Source organism: Chrysoperla carnea, chromosome 1, assembly GCF_905475395.1.
Source record: "Chrysoperla carnea chromosome 1, inChrCarn1.1, whole genome shotgun sequence".
Classification (NCBI taxonomy): Eukaryota; Metazoa; Arthropoda; class Insecta; order Neuroptera; family Chrysopidae; genus Chrysoperla; species Chrysoperla carnea.
The window spans coordinates 57,442,323-57,465,572 of record NC_058337.1 but is presented as its reverse complement, the minus strand read 5'-3'; the positions used below and the strand labels follow the sequence as shown (position 1 = coordinate 57,465,572).

General features: G+C 29.9%; 3 protein-coding genes across 3 annotated transcripts; 1 reads left to right on the top strand and 2 right to left on the bottom strand.

Annotated features, from left to right (window-relative positions):
• Positions 1 to 253: 253 nt before the first annotated feature.
• Positions 254 to 5,754, top strand: LOC123298945 (guanine nucleotide exchange factor for Rab-3A-like). The gene is made up of 6 exons (XM_044881049.1): positions 254 to 434; positions 2,787 to 3,434; positions 3,566 to 3,916; positions 4,160 to 4,374; positions 4,444 to 4,543; positions 5,200 to 5,754. Exons 2-6 carry the CDS (start codon positions 2,889 to 2,891, stop codon positions 5,350 to 5,352), a joined length of 1,365 nt encoding a protein of 454 aa, XP_044736984.1. The 5' UTR covers positions 254 to 434; positions 2,787 to 2,888; the 3' UTR covers positions 5,353 to 5,754.
• A 4,209-nt stretch (positions 5,755 to 9,963) lies between these two features.
• Positions 9,964 to 13,864, bottom strand: LOC123298594 (probable arginine--tRNA ligase, cytoplasmic). Its single transcript, XM_044880657.1, has 3 exons — positions 13,683 to 13,864; positions 11,119 to 12,681; positions 9,964 to 10,477 (listed from the first exon to the last, which is right to left on the bottom strand). The coding sequence occupies exons 1-3, from the start codon at positions 13,731 to 13,733 to the stop codon at positions 10,064 to 10,066; spliced, it is 2,028 nt and encodes a 675-aa protein (XP_044736592.1). The 5' UTR covers positions 13,734 to 13,864; the 3' UTR covers positions 9,964 to 10,063.
• A 6,053-nt stretch (positions 13,865 to 19,917) lies between these two features.
• On the bottom strand, positions 19,918 to 23,242 carry LOC123291058 (glucosidase 2 subunit beta). The gene is made up of 2 exons (XM_044871497.1): positions 22,860 to 23,242; positions 19,918 to 21,300 (listed from the first exon to the last, which is right to left on the bottom strand). Exons 1-2 carry the CDS (start codon positions 23,118 to 23,120, stop codon positions 20,014 to 20,016), a joined length of 1,548 nt encoding a protein of 515 aa, XP_044727432.1. The 5' UTR covers positions 23,121 to 23,242; the 3' UTR covers positions 19,918 to 20,013.
• Between the last annotated feature and the right edge of the window lie 8 nt (positions 23,243 to 23,250).

The following is a 23,250-nucleotide window of genomic DNA, read 5'->3' as shown; positions in this document are numbered from 1 at the left end:
ACACATACACTCACTCACTCATGCATACTTACACAAATCATAATATGTATTTACAGTGTTTGAATCCGTATGTTTGATTTGACTAGGTGCTGCTATGGCACAGTTGAATTTCTTCAATGAAATGGATGCTGTGTAGTATGATGTTTTACAATGTTTTGAATTTACTTATTGAAATTAATAAAAAGTTTAATACTCTATGAAATATTGTGATAATTATCAAATAAAGAATTTTATATTAAATCTGTGAGTGAGGGCTGTGTTATATTTTGATTCTTTGTTCAATACGATTTGTTTTGTCATCTTAAATTCGTAATTAACAATAATAATAATCAATTTTTCTCATCATTTGTTTGTATTTTTTTTAATGACGTAGAAGTTTTTTGTGAATAACATTAATACTAGTGGGTTTTTCTTAGAAACAGAATTTTTACACGGTAGGTATATAATTATTTTTCTAATTAATTATAGAGGAACTAAAGTTATACTAGGAATGAATTACCAGATCATTTAATAAGAATTAATAGAAACATTTAGACAATTATTGAAAGTTATTGAATTTACGTTCGTACTAGCGAGGAGTCGCAATACATTCAAAATTTCATGCAAACTAAAAATATACCCCTAATTTTATCAAACAGTTTAGGAAAAAAGATCGATAATTAAAATCTAAAAATAAATAAACTTAAATTTTCATGAAACACCTACATTTTTTTAGACAATACTAGCTATTTTATACCATACAGTATGTTTAACGACGTCAATTTATTATTATTATTTATAAGTAGGTGTATGAGCAGTGTTTCGAGTATGAGTGAAGCGAAAACGATGCATGGTAAGAATTTTTCTAGTGACAATCGATTTGACAGCTAACAGTTAATTTCCCCTCATAATATGTTTTCTATGAACAGACTTTTACGATTTACACTTGAAAGATTATTGTAACTTAGCACAATCACACAATGTGCGTGATCTCACCACCTATGGATGCTGAAGGCACTAATCAACCTCAATATGTATCAGATGGTGGGTTACTTTAAACTTCAAAGTTTTAAAACAAAATTCTCCATGCTATTGCCAATACCGATTTCGATTGCACTTCATTCGACCTAGCCTCGACTCCCACTGTTTCGAGCAATCATGTTAAAGTTAAACACAATTACATGACATTAAAACTTGTCCTTTTAACCACCGCTGCGAACCGTCAGCCGGAGCTAACGTGTGTATTTGTTGTGTTTGACTGCATGTGCCTTGATGCAGTGGCATCAAGGCCGTAGTCAGTCATAGATGAGAGATGTCAATTGATAATATGTTGTTTTCTGTAGCTCTCCCCGGACATGATTTCTGATTATAGTTTTGTGTAGCTCCCAAACGAATGAGCCTATTTGTTTTTGTACGAAAGGTGGCTTAATCGAGAGTATTTTTAGCTATCATTCAGGAATATCTTTTAGTTTGAAAATATTCCCAGGGAAAAAATCCTTTTTTGTCATTTTAAAAGCCTTTCTCATCTATACAGCCCTTCCAAACAGAGCTGAGAGAAAATTTGTATGTAGGTTCAGATAGTCTCTGAGAAGTATCAATTTCTAGGCACCTCCATCCTCTTTTTTTACGCTTTTGAGTTTTTTCTTTTATATGGGAATTTTTTTTAAATATTTAATTTAATATTATCAATAAATCCAGTATCATATTTACCCAAATTCAATGTGTTAGTGATCAAATTCAGAGAAATTTTTATTTTGAAATATAACTTTCACGGAATTGCAATTTTATCATATATAAATTAAACAGTTCAAGCTTTATTCCCGTAAAATCCGCGATTATAACTCAAGACTTAGAAAAAAAATGAAATTTACATCTTGGTTATTGAGATGATCGCTTATCAAAGACTCTTTGGACAAACTCTTAGAATAAAGTTGATTTCAGTACTACAAATAATTACAAAAGTAAACCGTTTGAAGAGATTTACTGCAATATCACTATCACGATGTTTTCTTTCAAAATAAAAGTTGAAACAATGCACATACTTTTACAATCCGCTGCCAAATGGCAGTTTGAGTGGGCTATTCGTAAAAAAGGAATATTTAATAACCGCCAAAAGGAACTAACAATCTGTATTAGATAGAAGAATGTTTATATGCATCCAATTTCTGATTAAAGTAAAATATAAATAAGTTTTAACATAAATTTTGTTTCAATCGAATCGGGCCTGTCTTTTAAAGATTTTATTATTTGAAAGGTACTGATTGATTGGGGTAAATTAACTCGTAACCTTGGGGTTTAAACGCGTTTTTAAATTTTTGTATTTGATCGATTGTTTTTGTATGCTATATATGTTACGCTAAAGTCAATGACTACATACTTTTCGAAAAAATGTTTCTATCAATAATTGTTAGTACAACTTTATTATTAATAAATGTTTTTATCTCTGACTTTATCAGTTGAGAACTATTGAACGCAATAGCTTTCATTATATTTTTATTTTTTATTGTGTACTTACTTATTACCGAAGAAATATTGTTATTAGTTTTTATGAATGATACTATATCTCTCGCAAATCTTTGACCTGTAGTTAAAAAGTATACTTTAGACTATTTCATACTTAGCTACATTAAAACTGATTATTAATCAATGAAAAGAAAACAAAACGTTGTATTATTTTATATTTTAGATTTTTCAAATATTCAAAGAAGTTCAATTTTTTTAGGAAACTCTGAATTCCTCCTTCTCTTTCTCTTCTCCTCCATCTAAATATCGCACTTCTTTTCATTAAGTAAATTAATTTGTTTCAGATTTTTAAACTATTTAGAATAAATATGAATCTGTGACAAAAAGAAATCTTCATAAAAATAATCTTACCATTATTAAATGGTACAGAATCCTAATAATTTCAAATGGCGACCCAAAATCCTCCAATATGTTTAAATGATGGTGTTATTCCTGATACTGTTAAGAAAATCGATGTGCCAAAAACCAAAATACCATATACAAATAACTTAAACAAGCATAAACGTGCAGGCTCAACGGGAACAACAGGAGATGAATCTTATACTACTGATTCAGAAGATGAGGAAAAAGAAGAATCATCGTATGAGCATGTAAACATTGTCTGTAATGGTATGTTTACATATCATGATGATGAGAATGATCTAAAGAAAAAAGGTAAAAGTCCATTGGAATTATCAGAAACGACAATGGATCATCATTTGAAAGATAAGATTTCTTGGGAAACCTTGTCTTCTTCAGAATCATCATCTGACAGTACAAAAGATTTTACTGAAATTGGTGTTGATAAAAATGAATTGATTAATCGATTACAGGAAGAATTACGCTTGGCGCAAAATGAATTAAAGTTGCGCGATGAAGAAATTGTACGTTTAACACGAATTCGTACCGATGTCGAAGCCGAAATTGAAGATTTAACGGCTAGTTTATTCCAGGTTTGTATAATTAATAATTACTAGACTGAAATTTGAATGTTATTGACCTAGACCAGCTGCTACACAAGAGTGACGAAATCGTTTGCCTACAATTTTTTATGTTAAAATTTATTTAGAATTAATAATTTTAGGAAGCTCATACAATGGTACAGCAGGCAAATATTAGTCAGGCATCAGCTGAAAATTCCTTAAAAGAGAGTGAAATGAAAGTAGAAGTTTTATCAGCAGAAGTAGCTGCATTAAAAACACTTGTCTTAACATCTACACCAAGTTGTCCCAATCCTCATTTACATCCACAAATTTCACCGCGTAATAATAAAGAAGAATACGGTGGAGTATTTACACGTAAACATCAACGTTCTCCGTCACATTTTAATTTAAAATATGGTCGTGAAGCGTCTCCACCTGATTCTCCGTCAAAAGAAATCCGCGCACCATCTAGTTTAGGCGTAGATCAAGTTGATTGTAAGGAAGGTTATGAGGTAAGTTTTTATATTCATTCTGGTCTACTCTTCTTCCACTTTCACATCTAATAATCAAGCTAGTATATTTTTAATTGCCTGGATTGGGTTTAAATAGCTCCTAAGTGGAAATGTACATTCTGATACAAATTTAATATGTATTTAAATTTACAATGAAATCTATTTCCCGCTAGAGCTGCACAGCATAATATTCTAATTCAAATATCACTTTTAAAAATTTTAATTGTTTCTTATTGCATTAAGGTGGACCCAAATGTTCATAAAGAATTTTTAGCATGGAAACAAAATCCAAAAGTTGATAAAGCGGATCCATTTATATCACGGATTTACAACGAAGACATTAATTTATGTTTAGATTTTAATAATCACGAACTATGTGAAAAATTAAAAACTGCTATTGACTCAGGAAATATATTTGTTGAGGCGGTTAGTGATAAAACTAAAGTTTTATTTCCAAAGTAAGTTACTTTTAATTAATTTTGATTAGTACTAATTAATATTAATAAAAATTTTATTGCTGTCTACAGAAAATGTGCATTATTAGAAGTACCTCGGATATGTAATTATCGTATGAAACTTGGTGAACAAGATACATGGCATAACATATCACAAATTTGTAGAAATAGGGTGAGTTGATTCTTATTTTATCCAATGAAGGCGAGTTTATTTTATCGCGATACACTGGCAAAGCTGCCTATAAGAAGCTTTTCAGAATCCACAATAAGTTCGAATATCTAAAATATACGCATCAATTTTTAACTAATTAATTAAAATTAACATCCTGCTCTTCAAAAATGAAGAATAAAAAAAAAAAAAATACTATGATACGAAAAAACTCTCTATACGCAATTTAGTAAAAACAGCAAATATTCTGGGAGATTATTCAGAAGTTTTTGTTTCTCAAAAAACAAAAACTCAGACGGAAGGGACTAATTCCAATAAGAAAGGGTTAGAATTAATCCCTTCCGAGATTTTGCAAGTTTCCTTAGGCTCATGCATTTTTTGAATTTTTTAAGTTTTCTATTTTCTTGAAAAACAAGCATTTTTAGCGTCTTTTTTTCGAGATAGATTCAGATTTACTTTTTAGATATATTTATATCTTTGTATCATAGTCACATTTTATATATTTAATTGCAATTATCATTTATATAATAAAAACAATATATTTAGTCCATATTTTTGATTAAAAAATTATTTTTTAAACATTTAAACATTTCTAATTAATTAAAAACATATTTTTTTTTAAATAACAATTATAATTAAAATTAATACTCTAATTTCAGATAATTGCTGTATGTGATTTTTTAAATTATCTTCGTTATATTGAACGTGGTTTAGTTAAAAATTCCGCACATGATGTGTATTGGGAAATGACACGACTTCGAAAAGAAATAGTGTTCGCTCGTCTTGGCTTGCCATTATCAACAAATTTATAAGTAAATTAGAAATTTTGAATAATAATTTTTAAAAAAATTACCAAAGATTAAAATAAATAAATTTTAAATAATTTTAATTTAAAAAATGTAAGGTCACTTAACTGACAATCGGATGATCAGTTAAAAATCATTTTTTAATGAAGTTATTTCAGATGCGAAATAGTTTAAAAATTAAACTGTGACCAAAATTGGCAACGAATATGTATGAAAAGGTGGCCACAAATAATTTTACTTTTCAAGTTTTACATTTCTCGAATATAAATAGTAAAGATAATTTATAAGGATTCTATTCATGCGACCAATTTTGAATACTTTACTTCTCTCCATAATATTTTGTCTCTTGCCATGAATCTTGAAACTTGGACGAAAACATAAAAAACATTTGAAATTGTAAATTATGTGACCACCAAAATTATTTTAGTATGAATTGAGGAGTAAATAAAAAAAATTATCATATAAAATACAAAAACTTTTTTGGAAGCAAATTTTTCTGCAAATTGTGCAATTGGCTTTTTGCAATTTTTGAATATAATTCATATTTATTGGCTTTTACAAAAATTTATGAAAATAGATTCTATATATTTTTGTTGATTAAATTAAAATAGTGTACTTAGACCAGTCTATATGGATATAGTAAATAGAAACTGAAATATGGAACCTTTATTGTGGTCAGTCGGTTCACCTAGTTTACATCGAAATTTTTAATCAATCAAATAATCTATCATCTTGAAAAAATGTGATAATGATAAATATTATTTTTATTAGTAAAAACAAACAAATATTTTATTTATATTTGTCGTTTTTACTGAACAAATAAATCAACGAAGACGTCGGTAATTGTACGGTTTTGCATTACTATAAATTACTTAAAATAACTTAGGTAAATTTAGAAATTTTTGCGCATCAATAAGTATCCAAACTTAATGAAATTTAACATGCACAATCTAAATAGACAAACGTTGGAGTTAGTTTTTTTAAATGTATACTCCGACGAAAAAATTTTTACTAAATTTATCTAGAAACGATATCTTAGTGATCTTAATGTTTAAAGAGTTGTCGAAGCTATAAAAATCATCAGATAATCACAGAGCTTTATAAATGATTTTTGTAAGTACTAACGAAAATGACGAATTTTTTTAGATAATTTTACATAAATTTAATAAGAAATGGGTTATATAGAAATACGAAGCTTACCAGAAATCATATTTAGACAAAACAAATGAACAACGAAAAAAACAAAAAGGTATCATATTCAATTTTTATTCTAACTCTTTTGTAGGGACATACAGACTGGAATATTTGTTACATTATCTAAATGTTTATATATTGATTGAGTCTAGTAATTCAATCGATAATTTTTTTAAATGTTTTAAAGAAATGAATGAATCTCAATTTGAATTGTTATAAAAATAATTATAAAAAAAAAATTATATTATATATACACTTATTAAAAGAATACTATACACTGAATTTATTTGCGAAGTTTCTTTTTAATACCCCAATATCAACCCTGTTTACAAGGAGTAGAGGAAGATGTAGCACACTCGAACAACTTCAATATTCGTATACAATTCTACGAAATTCGAGGCTAGGCCGTTTTTTTTTTGTTTTTGATGAGTGTATTGCTCAGTTACTATAAACTCCAGTAAACGAGACTTAAACTTCTAAAAAAAAATTCCTATACCTCCGATTGACATGAAAATTTGGGATTAAGCTTTGTTCACCTTCTGGATGAAAAGTTAAATGGTGCCAAGTCTTACTTTCGCTCAGGGCGTGGTAACCACCGCTCCTAAAAGATGGAAAAATAAAAGAAAATAAAGTCTAAGCAAAAAAGTATCAGTTAAGTATAAAGTCAGTCAAATTTTTCAGTTACTTAACGTTAAATACTCCGAATTTCAATCGCCAATAACTCGAAAATTATTGACTTTTCGAAATATACTTAAATAACACTTTTTTGCTTCGACTTCATCGCTCTATCGATTCCCGTTGCGATTTTCAACATATATTTTTCCACCTTTTAGAAGGGGTGGTTACCGACCCCTGGGTGAAAGCACCACTAGGCACCATATAACTTATGATCTAGATAGGGAACAATGCTCAATCCCAAATTTTCGTCGAAATCGGTCATATAGGTCAAAATTTAGAGATTTCGTCTTTAATTTTCCTCCTTCATTGGAGTAATAACGTAATTTTCGTTTACATGTGGAATTTGATAGAAAGAAGTAGGCTCCTTAGATTTAGGATGTGGTTATGTAATTCCCGCCCAAAAGATCAAATTTTGTCTTTACGAATTTTTCTTATTTGTATTTATTACTAATTTTTTTTAGTTCATTATCCTACCCTCCTCCCTCTAGCTGGCGACGCCGCTTCCTTGCCACCTGTGGCTAGAAACTTAAATATTCTAAAATCAAATAATCAACATATATAATAAAAGAAAGTATGGTTTATCTGCGCGTGCCACTCAAGCTCCGCAACCGAATCCTGGAGCCAGATTAAAGATATAAAGTATGATAGCCTTCTATCCCCCATCCATGAAAGAGGTTTCGGTTTTAGGTTACGGTGATTGGTTTTGAAGATGTGGGTTAAAAGAATATCACCCAAAAGTAATAATATCAAAGTCAGTCAAGATTTTCCCAACATCTGCAGTGTTCAAGAATGTTAAAGGATCATCCCAAAATTTCGAGAACATACTCGAATATCATCAAATTTGTAAAGGTTAGAGAATATTCTATAGTTAATGAGTATCCTTAATTTTCTTGAACGTTAATTTTCGTTTTATTATATTTGAGTAAATTATTTCTGGAAACTAAACTTAGGAATACCACCTCCTTTCATCCTCTTAATATTATCATATAAAGTTGATATGAAATAAGGCATTATAAACTAACAACTCGAAGCTACATACCGATTGGAAATATTATATCTCATAATTTCGGAATATAGTACCGTAAGATATAGCAACGTTTCTTTTTGATAGGGAAAGTTCAACTTGATTGATTTATTGTGCCTAATTTCATACCAACCGCGGATTTGATCATTTTAAACAGGTGAAAAGGGAATAATGTTTTTTTCGGATTTCATCCCCTTTACCTCTTTATTATTATAAGGTGGGCTAGGTATGAAATTAGGTATTGTAGACCAATAACTCGAAGCTACATATCAATTTTCAATTTCTTTTGGTTTCAGTAAAAGCTTTGCACATACTTTAAAAAGTAAGATCCCAAAATTTGTGGGGATGTTAAAATCTTTTTTCCTGGCTCGATTATAACTTCTAGTTATAGTTTTTGCATAAAACAATTTTGAATTTTTGTGCGCAAAATATCTGAGTATAGCGCTAGTGTCAAGGAAGATGTAGTCTGAACTTAACGACAGTTTTTCAGTTTTTGACGCTTGCTTTAAAAACATATTCCAGAATATTAGCGTCACCTCCTTTTCTTTTTATTATGCGACACTTTCTAAACTGATAGCCCTCCTTACCTCTACCCTCCATATGCATATGTCTACAAATCATTTTTAGATCGCTGCCATAGGACTTTTCATTTTAAAATCACAATTCACTTTATTTTGTTTCGAACTACATGATTTATAACCAAAGAGATTATATATAACTTAAAGGCTTAAAAGCATAGGAAACGCAATAAGTGAATTATTGACCGTTAAAAAAGCGCCATATTAATATTTTGAATTATTGTATAAACACGTGCATGTCTGTGTACTTCATAGAGGTAATATAAGCCAGGCAAAGGTAGCTAGCTATACGCGTACTTTTTAGGTCTCTCTCTATAACGATCAACCGTTTGGATGGCCACATTACGGTTCTATGTTTATAACCAAATATCTGGATGACCGAGCTTTGCTCGGTATTCTTAAAAAGACACAAATTTTATCACTAATAGAAGACCGTTTTAAATGTCTCCACACAAATACCAATTTGAATGTCCCGGTATTTTATTTCATTAACTACGATATACACCAATAGATGTCAGGAAGAGTTATAATTTGCATTGTATTTCATTAACTACGATATACACCAATAGATGTCAGGAAGAGTTATAATTTGCATTGCCGGTTTCAGTTTTTCATGAAAAGACGGATAAAACGACGTTTTTTTAAAAAGAAACCTTGTTAGATCGACTTATCGCCCCAAAAAACCCCTACATACTCATTTTCATGAAAATCGTTGGAGCCATTTCCAAGATCGTTGATATATATATATATATACAAGAATTGCTCGTTTAAATATATAAGATATGATAAAATGAATAGTAAATATCTTCTATTTTTTCAACTTATTGTTGTCAGTTCGAAAAATAAACTATACACTTGCGGTTATGACATGATGAAAAGGTCTATAGAATTGGCGCTGTTGTCATTCTATACCCAAATTTCGATAATTGTAAAGTTCGGCATTACCATAGAGTTAAAATTACCTATATAAATGTAATATTCGTAATGATTGCATCAATATGTGAAAAACAGTTATTCAAATGTAATGAAAGGTATACTCAATCTGAATAAACAGTACAATGTTTTTTCCAAAAAACTAGCAACAAAATTTACTTGTTAATAATTTTTATTAAAACACAATAAATACAAAGTACAAAAAGAAAAACAAATTTTTGTTCGGAAGCCGTTTTGTTCCTACATAAACAACTTTTCACAGATCGTTCGATTATAATCGATAGTCGTTTTCATTGCCCAAAAAGTTCGATTACATTCTAGACACTGGTGTTAACCCTAGTATATAAAAAGACTGAGCTAATATCTGAGCAGTAATTTCACTCAATAATATTCGATCATAATGTACAATTTTAATACTGCCATCGGTATTCTTTTCAATACAATAACATGCATCGTAGAACTCCGTAAATGTCGTTGCAATTTCGTAGACGTATTCACACAAGTGATGTAAGTATAAATCTTTGGTAATTTTGATTAATACCTCTGGGAAACGTAGTAATACTTTCCCTAATTTCCATTCTTTTTCATGGGCTAACGACACTGACGTCTTTTGTGATAATTCTTTTAATTGTTCTGGTGTTAAATTAGCATTTCTTGCTATGGATTTAATACGTGTATACGCGTATAACAAATACACAGCAGTGTTACCTTTGTCTTCCAACATCTAGAAAATAATAAACAAAATATTTTAAAAGATAGATAAGTAATCAGAAAAATATTAAGTAATTGTGAGATTCTGGACAATTTAGTCTTTACCAAGGAAATTATTTATATCAATAAATATAATCAGTGATTCGTAAAAGTAATCTCAAATTATCTTACAGTTTATGCTAACAGTAAAATACATTTTTCAGTTTATAAATTTGTCAATTAATTGTTTGAATCTTGGGAACAATTACTCTGGCGTTAATTTTATAAAAATTTCTCAAAATACAAGAATAAAATATCTATATATCTACTTCATAAAGTTATTACATTTAAAATTATTTTTATGAAAACTGAAGAAGATTTTATAAATGGCTTAATCTATTCAATTTCCAAAATAAATTTCTTTCTAACATAATACATCCCTCTATCTCTTATCAAAATCGAATATGACTTTTAAAACATCCGGAAGGTTAAAGTGAAACTCAAGATTTGTATGACAAGTTCTTCTTCTGAATAAAACAACAAAAAAGAGATATTCTATATAATGAATTTCATAGAAATGCAAAACAAAATATTTGAACCCCTCTTTTGAAAAATTCTATTAAGAATAATTGAAATTTGACCCAATACAAAAAAACTTTTAAGAACATTACTTACTTTATCGAAAGAAAAAACATATTCATGAATACGATTATGTGATAAATCGGCATATTTGATGCAACCATAAGCAACAGCTTCCTGCGCTGCTTTTAATTCTTCTGGCGTTAGTTCTTTATCACGTCCTTTTTCCAATAATTTATCCAACGATCGTTTCATACCTTCGTCTAATAAATCTGATAATCGTACTGTTTCACCCGATCGTGTTTTAAATTTTTTTTTATCCTCACCAAGTACAACACCAAAACCTACATGATCTATTCGGTGCTTTTCTGGATCATAGATTTTTGCACGTTGCGCACAGCTTTTTAATACTTGAAAATGTGTTGCCTGTCCAACATCTGTAGTATAGATAATCCATTCCATATTTCGTTCGATTAAACGATATTTAATCGCTGCCATATCTGACGTATCATATGTAAATCCACCATCGGATTTAACAATTGTCATAGGAATTGTTGGTCTTGGGTCAGTACCCCACATAATTTTCCGTCCTTCATCTTCCTCCAAATATCCTGCGGCTTCCAATTCCTTAACAATTGCTTCCATACGAGATTGATAAAATGATTCTCCAGTCTCTTCAGATCGTACACCCAATCGTTTATACACTTGATGATTATATTTTCGGGATACATCACAGATTAATTGCCACGCTTTGTAACAATTTGGTTCATATGCTTGCAATTTCACCACGCTTTCATACGCTCGCTTTTTGAATTCTTCGTCAGAATCAAAACGTTTTTTTGATTCTTTATAAAATGATTGTAAATCTTCGATAGGCGGTGAAACATTTAAATAATCTGGAAAAGTTTCTTGCAAATGTGCAACTAACATACCAAATTGTGTACCCCAATCCCCAATATGGTCCACACGATACACATCATGTCCTAAATATTCAAGTAAGCGTGATATACTTTCACCAATTATGGCTGCACGTAAATGTCCAACATGCATTTGTTTAGCAATGTTTGGTGATGGAAAATCTACCATTACTCGAATTTTTCGGTCGATTTCCGGTGGCAACAGACCATTCTTTAAAATATTAGTTAAACATGTAACCCCAAACGATCGATTTAAGAATATATTTATAAATCCTGGTCCGGCGATTTCTAATTTTTCTATTAGGGGACTTTGTGGTGTATTTTCTACAATTTTTGTGGCTATATCACGTGGCGAAGTTTTTATATCTTTTGCTTTATATAATTGTGAAATAGCCATTGATGAATTACACTGGTAATCTCCAAATTTTGGATTATTATTTGAAACAGCAATAAGTACTGGTATATTTTCTAAATCGGGAAAGCTTTTTTGTATACTTAATGTAAATATATCTTCCAAAATTAATGCAATATTTGGTAATCGGTTTGTGTCTAGTTTACGTTCCTTGCTTCGAATTTCTTCAGCATCGACAGCCCGTTTTAATACTGCTAATCTATGTTTTAATTTCATATTTTCTGTTAATAATTTCTTAACTTCTGGAACTTCTTCAAGTCCTTCTAGATTATGATTAATTATTGAATTCAGTGCAGATATTTCTTTGGACAATATTCTTACATCAGCTTCCTGTAAACACAATTTAGACCATTTAGTTAAGCACTCGTATACGTGGATAGATCATCATTGTAAAGGAGTCAAAATCGGGTTACAAAATTGTGATTAATTATTTTCTAATGTCTATTTTCAGTTGGGTTTATCAATCTGTTTATTTCTGTTCAACCACTATTAAAATAATTTTAACCTTTTTAGAGTTCGAACACACAACTTTGATAAACATTATAATTTAATTACGTATAAGTTAAAATGTATATGCAATCAATTCGTTTTATTTAAATGGTTATTATTAACCAAAAATCAAAAAAGGGGGATAATAATTTTAAAGTGTCTGTAAATCTCCTAGTATCTCCGTTTAGGTTTCCGTCATCCAATGAAAAAACGGAACTATTGTGGTATATTCGTCTCTAACTCTTGCAGTCAATTTTTTACAAAAGAAGAAATTTTGGTACATATAGGTATAGAGTTAAGTGACCAAGTCATGGATGTGTTCGTATAGTGAAAAAACGAAAATTAATTTGGGGGTAAATTAAAAAATTCGAAATATTTTCTGAAATAAATCATCCTATTTATCAAACAAAGGGACCCGTTTCGAGGAAAATGTGCTGTTTACGCTAATCATTTTAATACGAAGTAACTATTAATAAAAAAAAAGGTGAAAATAGAATTCCTTATGAAAACGTATACAAAAAAAATTGTATATGTTAAATATTTTCCGTGATTTTCATATAAAACGAAGCGAGTCAATTTGTAAAAAAAAATCGCTTAGGCGATTTTCATCTACTAATCAGTCTCGAAAAATACATGTTGCTCATGTATCTATCCCCGAAAAATCCAAGTATATCCCAAAAAATTCAAGCTTTAGAGCTGTATAGCATGATAATGAATCAAATTTTTAGAATGATTAAATAAACCATTTTGAAATGGAATTAAAATTTGTAAAATCTTTTTATGCAACTACTAATTTTAGTTAATACCTCCTAGAGAGATCAAAAATAAAATGCAATACTTACAGCATTTTCAATTGATTTAGTAACATCTTTTAATTCTTCATTCATGGTCATTTCTTCTATAAACTAAATTATTTAAAATTTAAATATTACACAATAATTATAATTATTATTAAATTTTAACTTAATAACTGAAAAAAGCCGCTATAGATGGCTATTCGTCTCTCATTTGTTCTTGCTTCTTGTGACCACGTTGTATTTTAATTCAATGACAGATCACGCCAAATTGCACAATCTATTTGTGTGCTACTCTACATTCAAAACTCGGAACTAATTTTAAATATTATAAAGTCTAAAAGTATTTTACCAATATGCAACAAATACATTGCATTTTTACAAAATATATTTTGTTTGTTGAATATTTAATATGCAACAAACAAATTGCATTTTTACAAATATGCAACAATTTAAACAGACAAATATGTTTGTTTAAATATTTTACTTTGAGTTATTAAAAAAATTACAGGGTAGACTTTCTTTTGACATTTTTAAGAAAAAAAAGTAATTAGTAGGTAAATACAAAAAAATTTGAATGTCCATTAATTTTTGGAATCTATTTTATCTCATAAAAGAGCGAAGAATTGGCTCTTTTAAATCACTTTGTAACAGAATGTGCTCTTTAAGCCGGAATGGGATATCTAACTTTAGTAAAAACGCGAATAGGTTTGCCAATAACCACAGCACCAAAGAAAACTAACAATGGGTAGGGATTAATATGAACTTTTCTTCTATTTCTCCACTTTCTTTATTTCAAATTTCCTTAAACTACGTGGGGCCCGGTGGGGGTACCCTTTCCCCAAAAATATGTTTGCTTCTTCCACTTTCCCTTTTCTCTTGTCTTCATTAATCTACTTCAGGCTCCCACCAGGAGAGGCCTCGCGTGGGGCCTATAGCATTTGCTATACTCTTGCTACATTTCTAGGCTCATGGAAGGCTTATTATATACTTTTATAAAGTTATTGATCAAGTCTCGAACACGATTGATTATCGCAGTCATCATCTAACAAACATAATTAAAACTGAATGGGTAATTTTTTAATTTACTTGTGCTCAAAAAGTCACAAAGCATTTATTCGTTCTAATTCTAATTGATTAATTATGAGAAAAATAGTATAATTTACTTGGGATTTCCATTGTTAAATTCTATGTTTTACGAATAGGTACTCTAAAATTCTTAATAAAAACATTCATGATGTTACCTTACAAAAGAACCGAAACCATGACACTGATCTTAAAATCTCGTCTATTCGTAAAACCAAATTTAGTTTCAATATATTTGGGAAAATAGTTTGGCAGAAAAAAATTTATTATGTTACAGATAATTCTTTATGTGAACAGGGAGAATTAAATACTGTCGGCCCGTGGCTATTATAACAACAGTAAAATAAAATCGGATTCCTAGCACATAGATTTGTGACGTCCTAGAAATCATCCCGTCAGCTATATGGTGACGGCTCGATGAAATGTACTGTTTTCATCCAATGAAATTAAAAGGTTTTGTCAAGGTAAGAAGCACTGCAAAAAGTTTAAAACTTATCTGCTGAAACTGCTCATGATCAGGACCACATATTACGAATAATTTTATGAGTAATCTGAAAAACGCGGGCAAAAAAATACACAAAATACAAATATACAAAAATTGCATGCACCTACTAATTTGCGTTTTTTATTTTAGAAAAGATTTCTAAATATTTTTAGAACTTTCTAGACCTGTTCATCTTTCAAAATAAAATTTGAATTTAAATAGGAAAATTTTTGTATACCAAATTTGTCACATTTAATATAATTACGCACTGTAACAAATATCTATATATTTTTTTCCCGGCCGTTACCTTTGAGTATCTCCAGCGATCCAATTTACATCAAATGAGCTGAAATATACTGTATGCAGGGTTATTTACTAGAAAGAATAATTTTGCATAAATGCCGATTGATTTCAGTAATTTGGAAGGGATTCCTATCGGTAAACCACTTTTTATGGCTTTGCGCATCTACACAAGCCCTGCAAATTGCGTTAGAGAATTGCAATGCCGTATATGGATTAGGTTATTATCAAGGATATGCTTTTTGGGAACGTCAAAATCCTCTTTCCTCCTTTTTAAAGCTTTTGCATATCATCACCTGCTCTCAATTTAGAGTTTTAGTTTTTCATTTTTTCAAAAAATGAAAAGACCAAAATTTTATTTGAGTAGTAAGAAGCATCTAATGGGGGAAGTATGACCTTAACTCTGCTGCTCTGTCCTAATTTGCGCCCTCACGGATAAACAATGACGTTTACGAAAAGGTTTTTCAAACAAAAGTTATTTGTTTTTTTTATAAGGAACATTTTTTATTTCGTTTTTGAGTTATCATGTCTACAGACAGACAGACGAACAACCGGAAATGGACTATTTAGATGGTTTTATGAACACCTATACCAAAAATTTGTTCGTAGCATCAATATTTTGGACGTTACAAACTTGGGACTAAACTAAATATACCTTGGTATATATTTATTACATATATACAAAGTATAAAAATTGACTGAATTGATTGTTGAAATACTCTGTATAGAAAGTGTTGAATGTCAGTCTTGAAATATTTTTTATAAATTAGAAGAATTTCAAAAACCAACACAGTTATGGCGGTACCATTTACTTGGCTTTCGAAAATTTCGAAAGTATTTTCTAAATTTTTTTTTCGTTTTTCGAGAAGGCTACTAGTTGAAACTACCTGCAAATTTTCAACTCTTTTCCATCTTTTATAGTTTTGGAGAAAATGGACACCAAAATTTTTTCATAATTTGCACACTCACGGGTAAACAGTGATGTTTACAAAAAAATGATTCACACAAAAGTTGTTTATTTTTTTATAAGGAACATTTTTTATATTTAAACTTTTGTTCTCTGATTACTAGATACTTCCCACGGACCCAATTGTAATCCATGTTGCTCATTTACGAACTCAAACTCACTTTTTACGTCCCGAGTACGCTATAAAAAATTCATGCAAATGGATTAATTAGGTGATTTTATGAACCACTAGCTGTGAACTACCCGCTTTGCTGGGCAACATCCCCACTTGCACCCCTTCCTCCACATTTCCTTGCGTGGGATAACAGTTTTGTAATGTACACGTCATGCTCTTTTATTTGATACCCCACTTAGGTATATTTGTAAATATTCGATAATTCCTTCCCACTTTCTCGCTACACCTTTCTACCCTCCGAAGCACAACTTTTTTAGTTTTTGAAGCATATCCCTTTCAACCCCTATTTCAACCCCTTACTCTACTATAATATGGATACATAAAAACCTTCCTCTTGAATCACTCTATCTATTAAAAAAAACCGCATCAAAATCCGTTGCGTAGTTTCAAAGATTTAAGCGTACATAGGGGCATAGGGACAGAAAAAGCGACTTTGTTTTATAATATGTAGTGATATATACCAAATTTTGTTCGTAGCATCATTATTTTAAAGCATTACAAACTTGGGACTAAACTTAGTATACCTTGATATATATTATTTATATACAGGGTATAAAAATAAAACATCTATTCGTTTTTCAATTATATTGTCTTGTTTGAAAAATTGATTTAATACGTATTTTTTTTATTTTCTATTTAAAAAAAGAAGTTTTATGTATAACATACAAAATATTTAAAACATGACTTAAAATGCACGAACTTAAAGTCTTAAGACATACAATTACACAGTATCTTATTTTAAATTACGACTTGAAATGTTTAATGTTTCATACTAGAGTTGTATAATTTGAAGCAAATAACGGATAAATGATTTTCCTTGAGAGTTGACAACATAGTTTCTCTCTTCTATTCATGAGCGTACTGAAGGGAAGGACAGCTGCCTCCCACTGAACCGAAATTTGGATTGATTTAGTTGGCTAAGTACGTGTTTATGCCAAAATACAGTTAAATTTATGGAATTTTTAATTTAAACAAGTGAAAACAAACAATTGACTGAGTTAATTGTTGAAATACCATGTATAGACAGTATTGATGAAGCAATCGTTTGTTTTTTGACGTCACGTATATAAAAATAGATAAAAAAAGATATCCACTTTTAAATACAAGTTTAAAAGTGGATATCATATACAAATACAAGATATCCACTTTTAAATCGCAAGGTTTACAAGATGGGTCCTACGGACCCAAGACCCAATCCACAGACGGACGGACAGCCGGAAATGGACTAATTAGGTGATTCTATGAACACCTTTACCAAAATGTTTTTCGTAGCATGAATATTTTTAGGCGTTACAAACTTTGGACTAAACTTATTATACAATGTATATTTCTTGGGCAAAAAGCTGAGTTCGCCCATTATGCTATTGAGAAAGTGTAATGATATTATAAGAATGAAACCTTTTATTCGTTTTATACCTGCTAGACTTAGCTGACTCACGATTTACTTTTCTTTTTCTTTTTTTTTGAAGAATTGCACATTCGCACACTACAACGATACTTAAACGACTTAATGACCCAAATTAAAATAAAAACAATTATTTTAATGTTTTATATAATTTCTTAATAAAATATTGGTGAAAAATTAGGGTATGCTTTTATATTTGTATGTTTTAGGAAATTGTAAATATTATATATCTATGCGAGCGAACCACCTATAGTGCTTTTTCTTAAAAGCACTATACTGCTTCATCTTAAATATAAATCATTTTTCTTCCAAAACCTTACTTGTTTATTGCTGATTACCTTCCAAAATTGACTCAACAATAAAACTGGCCTTAAATTCATCAAAATAAAAATATGCATCTTTAAAAATGGCAATTATCTACTTTTATAGATATCAAAATATTCGAGCACTTACTAAATATTTACCTTTGCAAAGCCTTTAAATGAAAGATTGGAATCAACAAATTTCACAAGTTCACAACTTTTGTATGAAACATTTTTTTGATTCTTTAAGATTTCAAGATATTTAAATTTGAATAGTAAAAAGAAACACGATCTGTGTTCTTTTACATTTAAAGTAATACAAATGGAGCAAATTGGCCTGTTTATCTATGCACAAACTGCATTTACTATTATAGTGAATACCATTTGTGCATGAATAAGCAATCAATTCAACACTGTTTAAATCATTTAAGGTTGAAAGGACATTGTAAGAATTTCTTGTACGCAATTCGTACAATAAATTTTTATGGAGACGCAGTGTATATTGCGCTTCACAATTTCTTATAAGAAATTCGTATTCAAAATTATGACACGGAGTACACCTTGATTCCCCACAAGAATTTCGTATAAGAAAATTTAAAATGTGCTCTCCTTAAACGTGAAATAACACAGCTACGGTGTATGGCTGTGAACTGTAACAAAAAAAATCATAGGATTAACAATTAAGTTTTTTTATAAGCATTCTTAAAAAAAAATGCTTGTTAAATTTTTTCTTAATATATAAATATTTTACAGTCCACAAATACACACTTCATTAACTCTAAACATTATTTTAAAAATTTTGTTTGTTTGTTTTTCAAACAAAAACAAAAATTATTCTGAGGAATTTTTTTGTAATTGTGGATTAAAGGAACTTGTAAAAGATACCATGAGCATTAGTATCTTTTTAATATTTGAAATATTCTTTAATTTTTATCGACAATAGCCATTTGTAAGCGTAAGATTTTAAATGTTATCCATAATGATTAAGTAAATGCACTCCGATTTTTTGCAAATTGGTATATTTTCATTAATTTATTTATCCAACTATGGGCGGAGTTGCACCATTCAATGTTACAAATTAAACTTTATTCCAATTGTAAATATCGAATTATGTAATCCAACCATTAAATTAGAATGTTTCGATATAGTATGGATTGAATTTCACTGGATCTGGATCTTATTACTCGTTAAGATATACCGAGAGTGCAAAAAGTAACTCAATTTTAACTCGGTTTATTAATAGTAATTCAACTAAATTTAATTTAGGAAAACTGTTAACTAAATTTTTGATAAATAAAACAGTTTTCACATAAGTCACATTTGTTTGATGGCTGTAAAGACATGATATCGATTTTGGAAATTAGAGAATCATTTTAAGTTTATCCTCGCAATAATAGTGCTTACAGTTTAATGAATTTTACTATCGTGTATCACTTACCTTAGGAAGGTCTCTTTGATATGCCATCTTTACATAAAATCGAAAGTTTTCAAATTATTACTAAAATAGAAAAAAATATTTCTAATAGGCCCCCACGATTACAAAAAAGAAAAGAAAACATAAAACTAAAAGAAGTGAACTCTTAAATCTATTTAAAGTTATTTTAAGTTCATTTTCATCACATAAATACATTCTTTAAAAAAATTTAAAATTCCTAATCTATTAAAGTTCATCATGCTCATCATTCTGATTGAGGGATTCATTCTGAGTATCATAAACACATATTGCGGGTGTAATGAAATTAAATTCATATTCACAACGATTTGGTTCAGTGACCATCACTAATTTATTTTCAACACCGCACTGTAAAAACACACGAGTGGTACGTTGAGGGCCATTCCAACAGGATGTCCCATGATTGAAAAACATTTGCGTATATTTACTATCGTTTGCACCCCAGCTTGACCATACACCTAATTTAGTTTCAGAACCACTGAGTTTTGAAACCTGTAAAGCTTTATCGAAAGGACACAACTTATAAATATATTCCCGTTCATCGTCAAATTCGAAACATTCCCCATATAATGAAATAAATTCATTTTCTGTTCCAAAATCTTTTTCTAAGTAATTATTTAATTCATTTAGTTCGATTTCAATGTCTCGCACAGCACGTTCCGCACTATTGAATTCGTCCCGAGCTTCGTTTGCTTTATTAATTATATTCTGGGTTTCTTCATCGTATTCCACTCTCGGTTTTTGCTCCTCTTCTTCAGAAGTTTTTTCTTCAACGTTTTCAGCATCATCGTCAGGATTATGTTCCTCTTCTTCCTCGTCTTCATCATGTTCTTGTTGTGCTTCCTCTTCTTCCTTAGGTTCTTCTGTGGGTGGTTTAAATAAACCATCTTCGAGCATAGCCAGAGGTTTAATTTTCGGCCATGATTTTTCTAAAAATTCTTGCCATTCAAGACCATTTTCATTACCATCTAAAACATGTTTAGCTTCCTCGATTGAGACTTCTCCATTTCGATCAACATCGAATTTAGTACGTGTTTGTAATTCTTCAATCTCAATTTTACCGTTTTGATTTGAATCTAATTTATCAAACTCTACTCTCGCTTCATTTTCTTCTAATTCTTTTTCGTTTGTACGATATTTTTCAAGTACAACTGTTTCTAATTCTTCTGCTTGTTGTTTTAAAGTTTCTTTTTCGTTTTTCACTTGTTCCGCTTCTAATTTATTCCGTTTTAATTGTTCATAACGTTCTTTTTTATCTAATTCGATTTGTTTTCCATGTTGAATTAATTCTAAACGTTTTAAATTACCCGCTTTGTATAGTTCAACACGTTTTTGTGCCTCAATACGCGCAGATTGACCCAACTCAATACACGTGTTCACACATTTATTAGTGTTATATTCGTCGGATCCGTCACAGCAATCACAAATACCGTCATTCACGCGAGACGACGGAATATTTAATGACTTATGTCCAGCATTTGTGCAGTGAAAAACCTATTAGAGTAAAAAAAAAAATTGTTTTAGGAAACATTTTTATACACACTCCCTATGCGGGAACTTGCGGAAAAGACTACATTTTTTAAGAAATATATGCGCCCATTAATTTTAAGATCATCGATTATGTAAGGAGTCATTTAGAGACATACGACTGTAGACGAATTATTATTCGATTTCCGTCAAAAACAATTCAATTCAACAAGACTCAGTCGATAAAACTTGTTAATTACTCCATTTTTTGTATGGTCATATCAATGCATGCAATCACTATGATAAAATTAAATAGTAATCAAAAATAGAGTCATAAAAAAACAAGTGAAAAAAAAACAACTGACTGAGTTAATTGTTGAAATACCATGCATAGGCAGTGTTGACTACTATATCACATTATAAATACGTACATGCCACACATACGTAACTGATATCCCCATATAATACATACTATAAAATTTACGCCTAATTTGCGCCCGCACGAGTAAACACTAAACAGTGATGTCTACGAAAAAATGTTTCAAACAAAAGTTGTTTATTTTTTGATAAGGAAGATTTTTTAAATTTAAACTTTTGTTCTATCTCTAACGGTTTACTAGATGAGTTCTACGGACCCATAGGTCAAGACCCAATTGACCTATGTTGCTCATTTGATGTCACTTTTTACGTGCTGAGTACGCTGTAAAAATTTCAGCTTGATATCTTTTTTCGTTTTTGAGTTATCGTGTTGGCAGACAGACGGCAGACAACCGAAAATGGACTAATTAGGTGATTTTGTAAACACCTATACCAAAATTTTGTTCATAGCATTGATATTTTTAAGCGTTACAAACTTGAGACTAAACTTAGTATACCTTGCATATTACATATATGCATGGTATAAAAAAAAAAATTCTAGGTATCATTCATTAATAGTCCGCGCAGTCTGATTCTATTACTTAAATTCTACTATATATCAGTAAGGTGCCTTTGTTCATCTATTTGTGGAATTTAAGAGAATATCATTTTTGGTTTTTACGTTAATGCTTCTGGAGTGAGCATTCAATCGAAATTTTTCAAGAATACTCCTCAATAGAGCTGACAAAATTTTCTTTAAAACGAGTTTTCGATTTTTGTTTTTAAAGTTTTTCTTGGAGTCAAATTTCTCTCCGACGGCAAATATATCGTTTACTTTATGAGAAGGTGCTTTTCAAATATATCCTAATTCTTTAATTTCTCTAAGAATTTTTCACCTTTAGAGCGCCACTAAACAGAAAAATTACAAGATAAACTTCCGTAATGACCACACTAAAAGTTCGAGTAGCTGCCCTTATCAACCAAAATAATTATTTATATTGAGGACTGAAAATTACACAAAATATATAAAATAAAAATTATCTCGATTTCGATGATTTATAGCCCGTGGTAACGTTTTGTCAATAAACTTCTATTCCTAAAAATATGGAGGAATCAACCTTACGATCGTAAGTTTTGCATTAACTTTTTCTTTCTTCCAAAATATTAATATTTTCCGCAAGATTATACTGCTTTTGTTCGTTTAAAATTATTATTTGCATAGTACTAACCCCATTTGAACATGCTGAGGTTCCAGGCTCATCACTTCCATCACGACAATCACAATAATCATCGTTTACAGCTGTGAATGGTATTGCTAACGTACCATCGAAACAAATAAATTCATTATTACTAGTTGGAACGTATAACGAAGCACGAGATATCGAAACACCTCTTGGACGTAAAATTTCTGAAGTATTTATTTGTGATGTGATTATAACAGTAAAAAATATGAAAAATTTTATAAAATTATATTCAATTAATACTATCATTATAAATTATATTTTATTATACTTATTTCCAATTACACTTTACGTTTTATTTGATTTTGTTGGTCGTTCGGCGTTTGCGGCTTAACAAATAACGATTGCAAATTATATTTTGTGGTATGAACTGATTTGA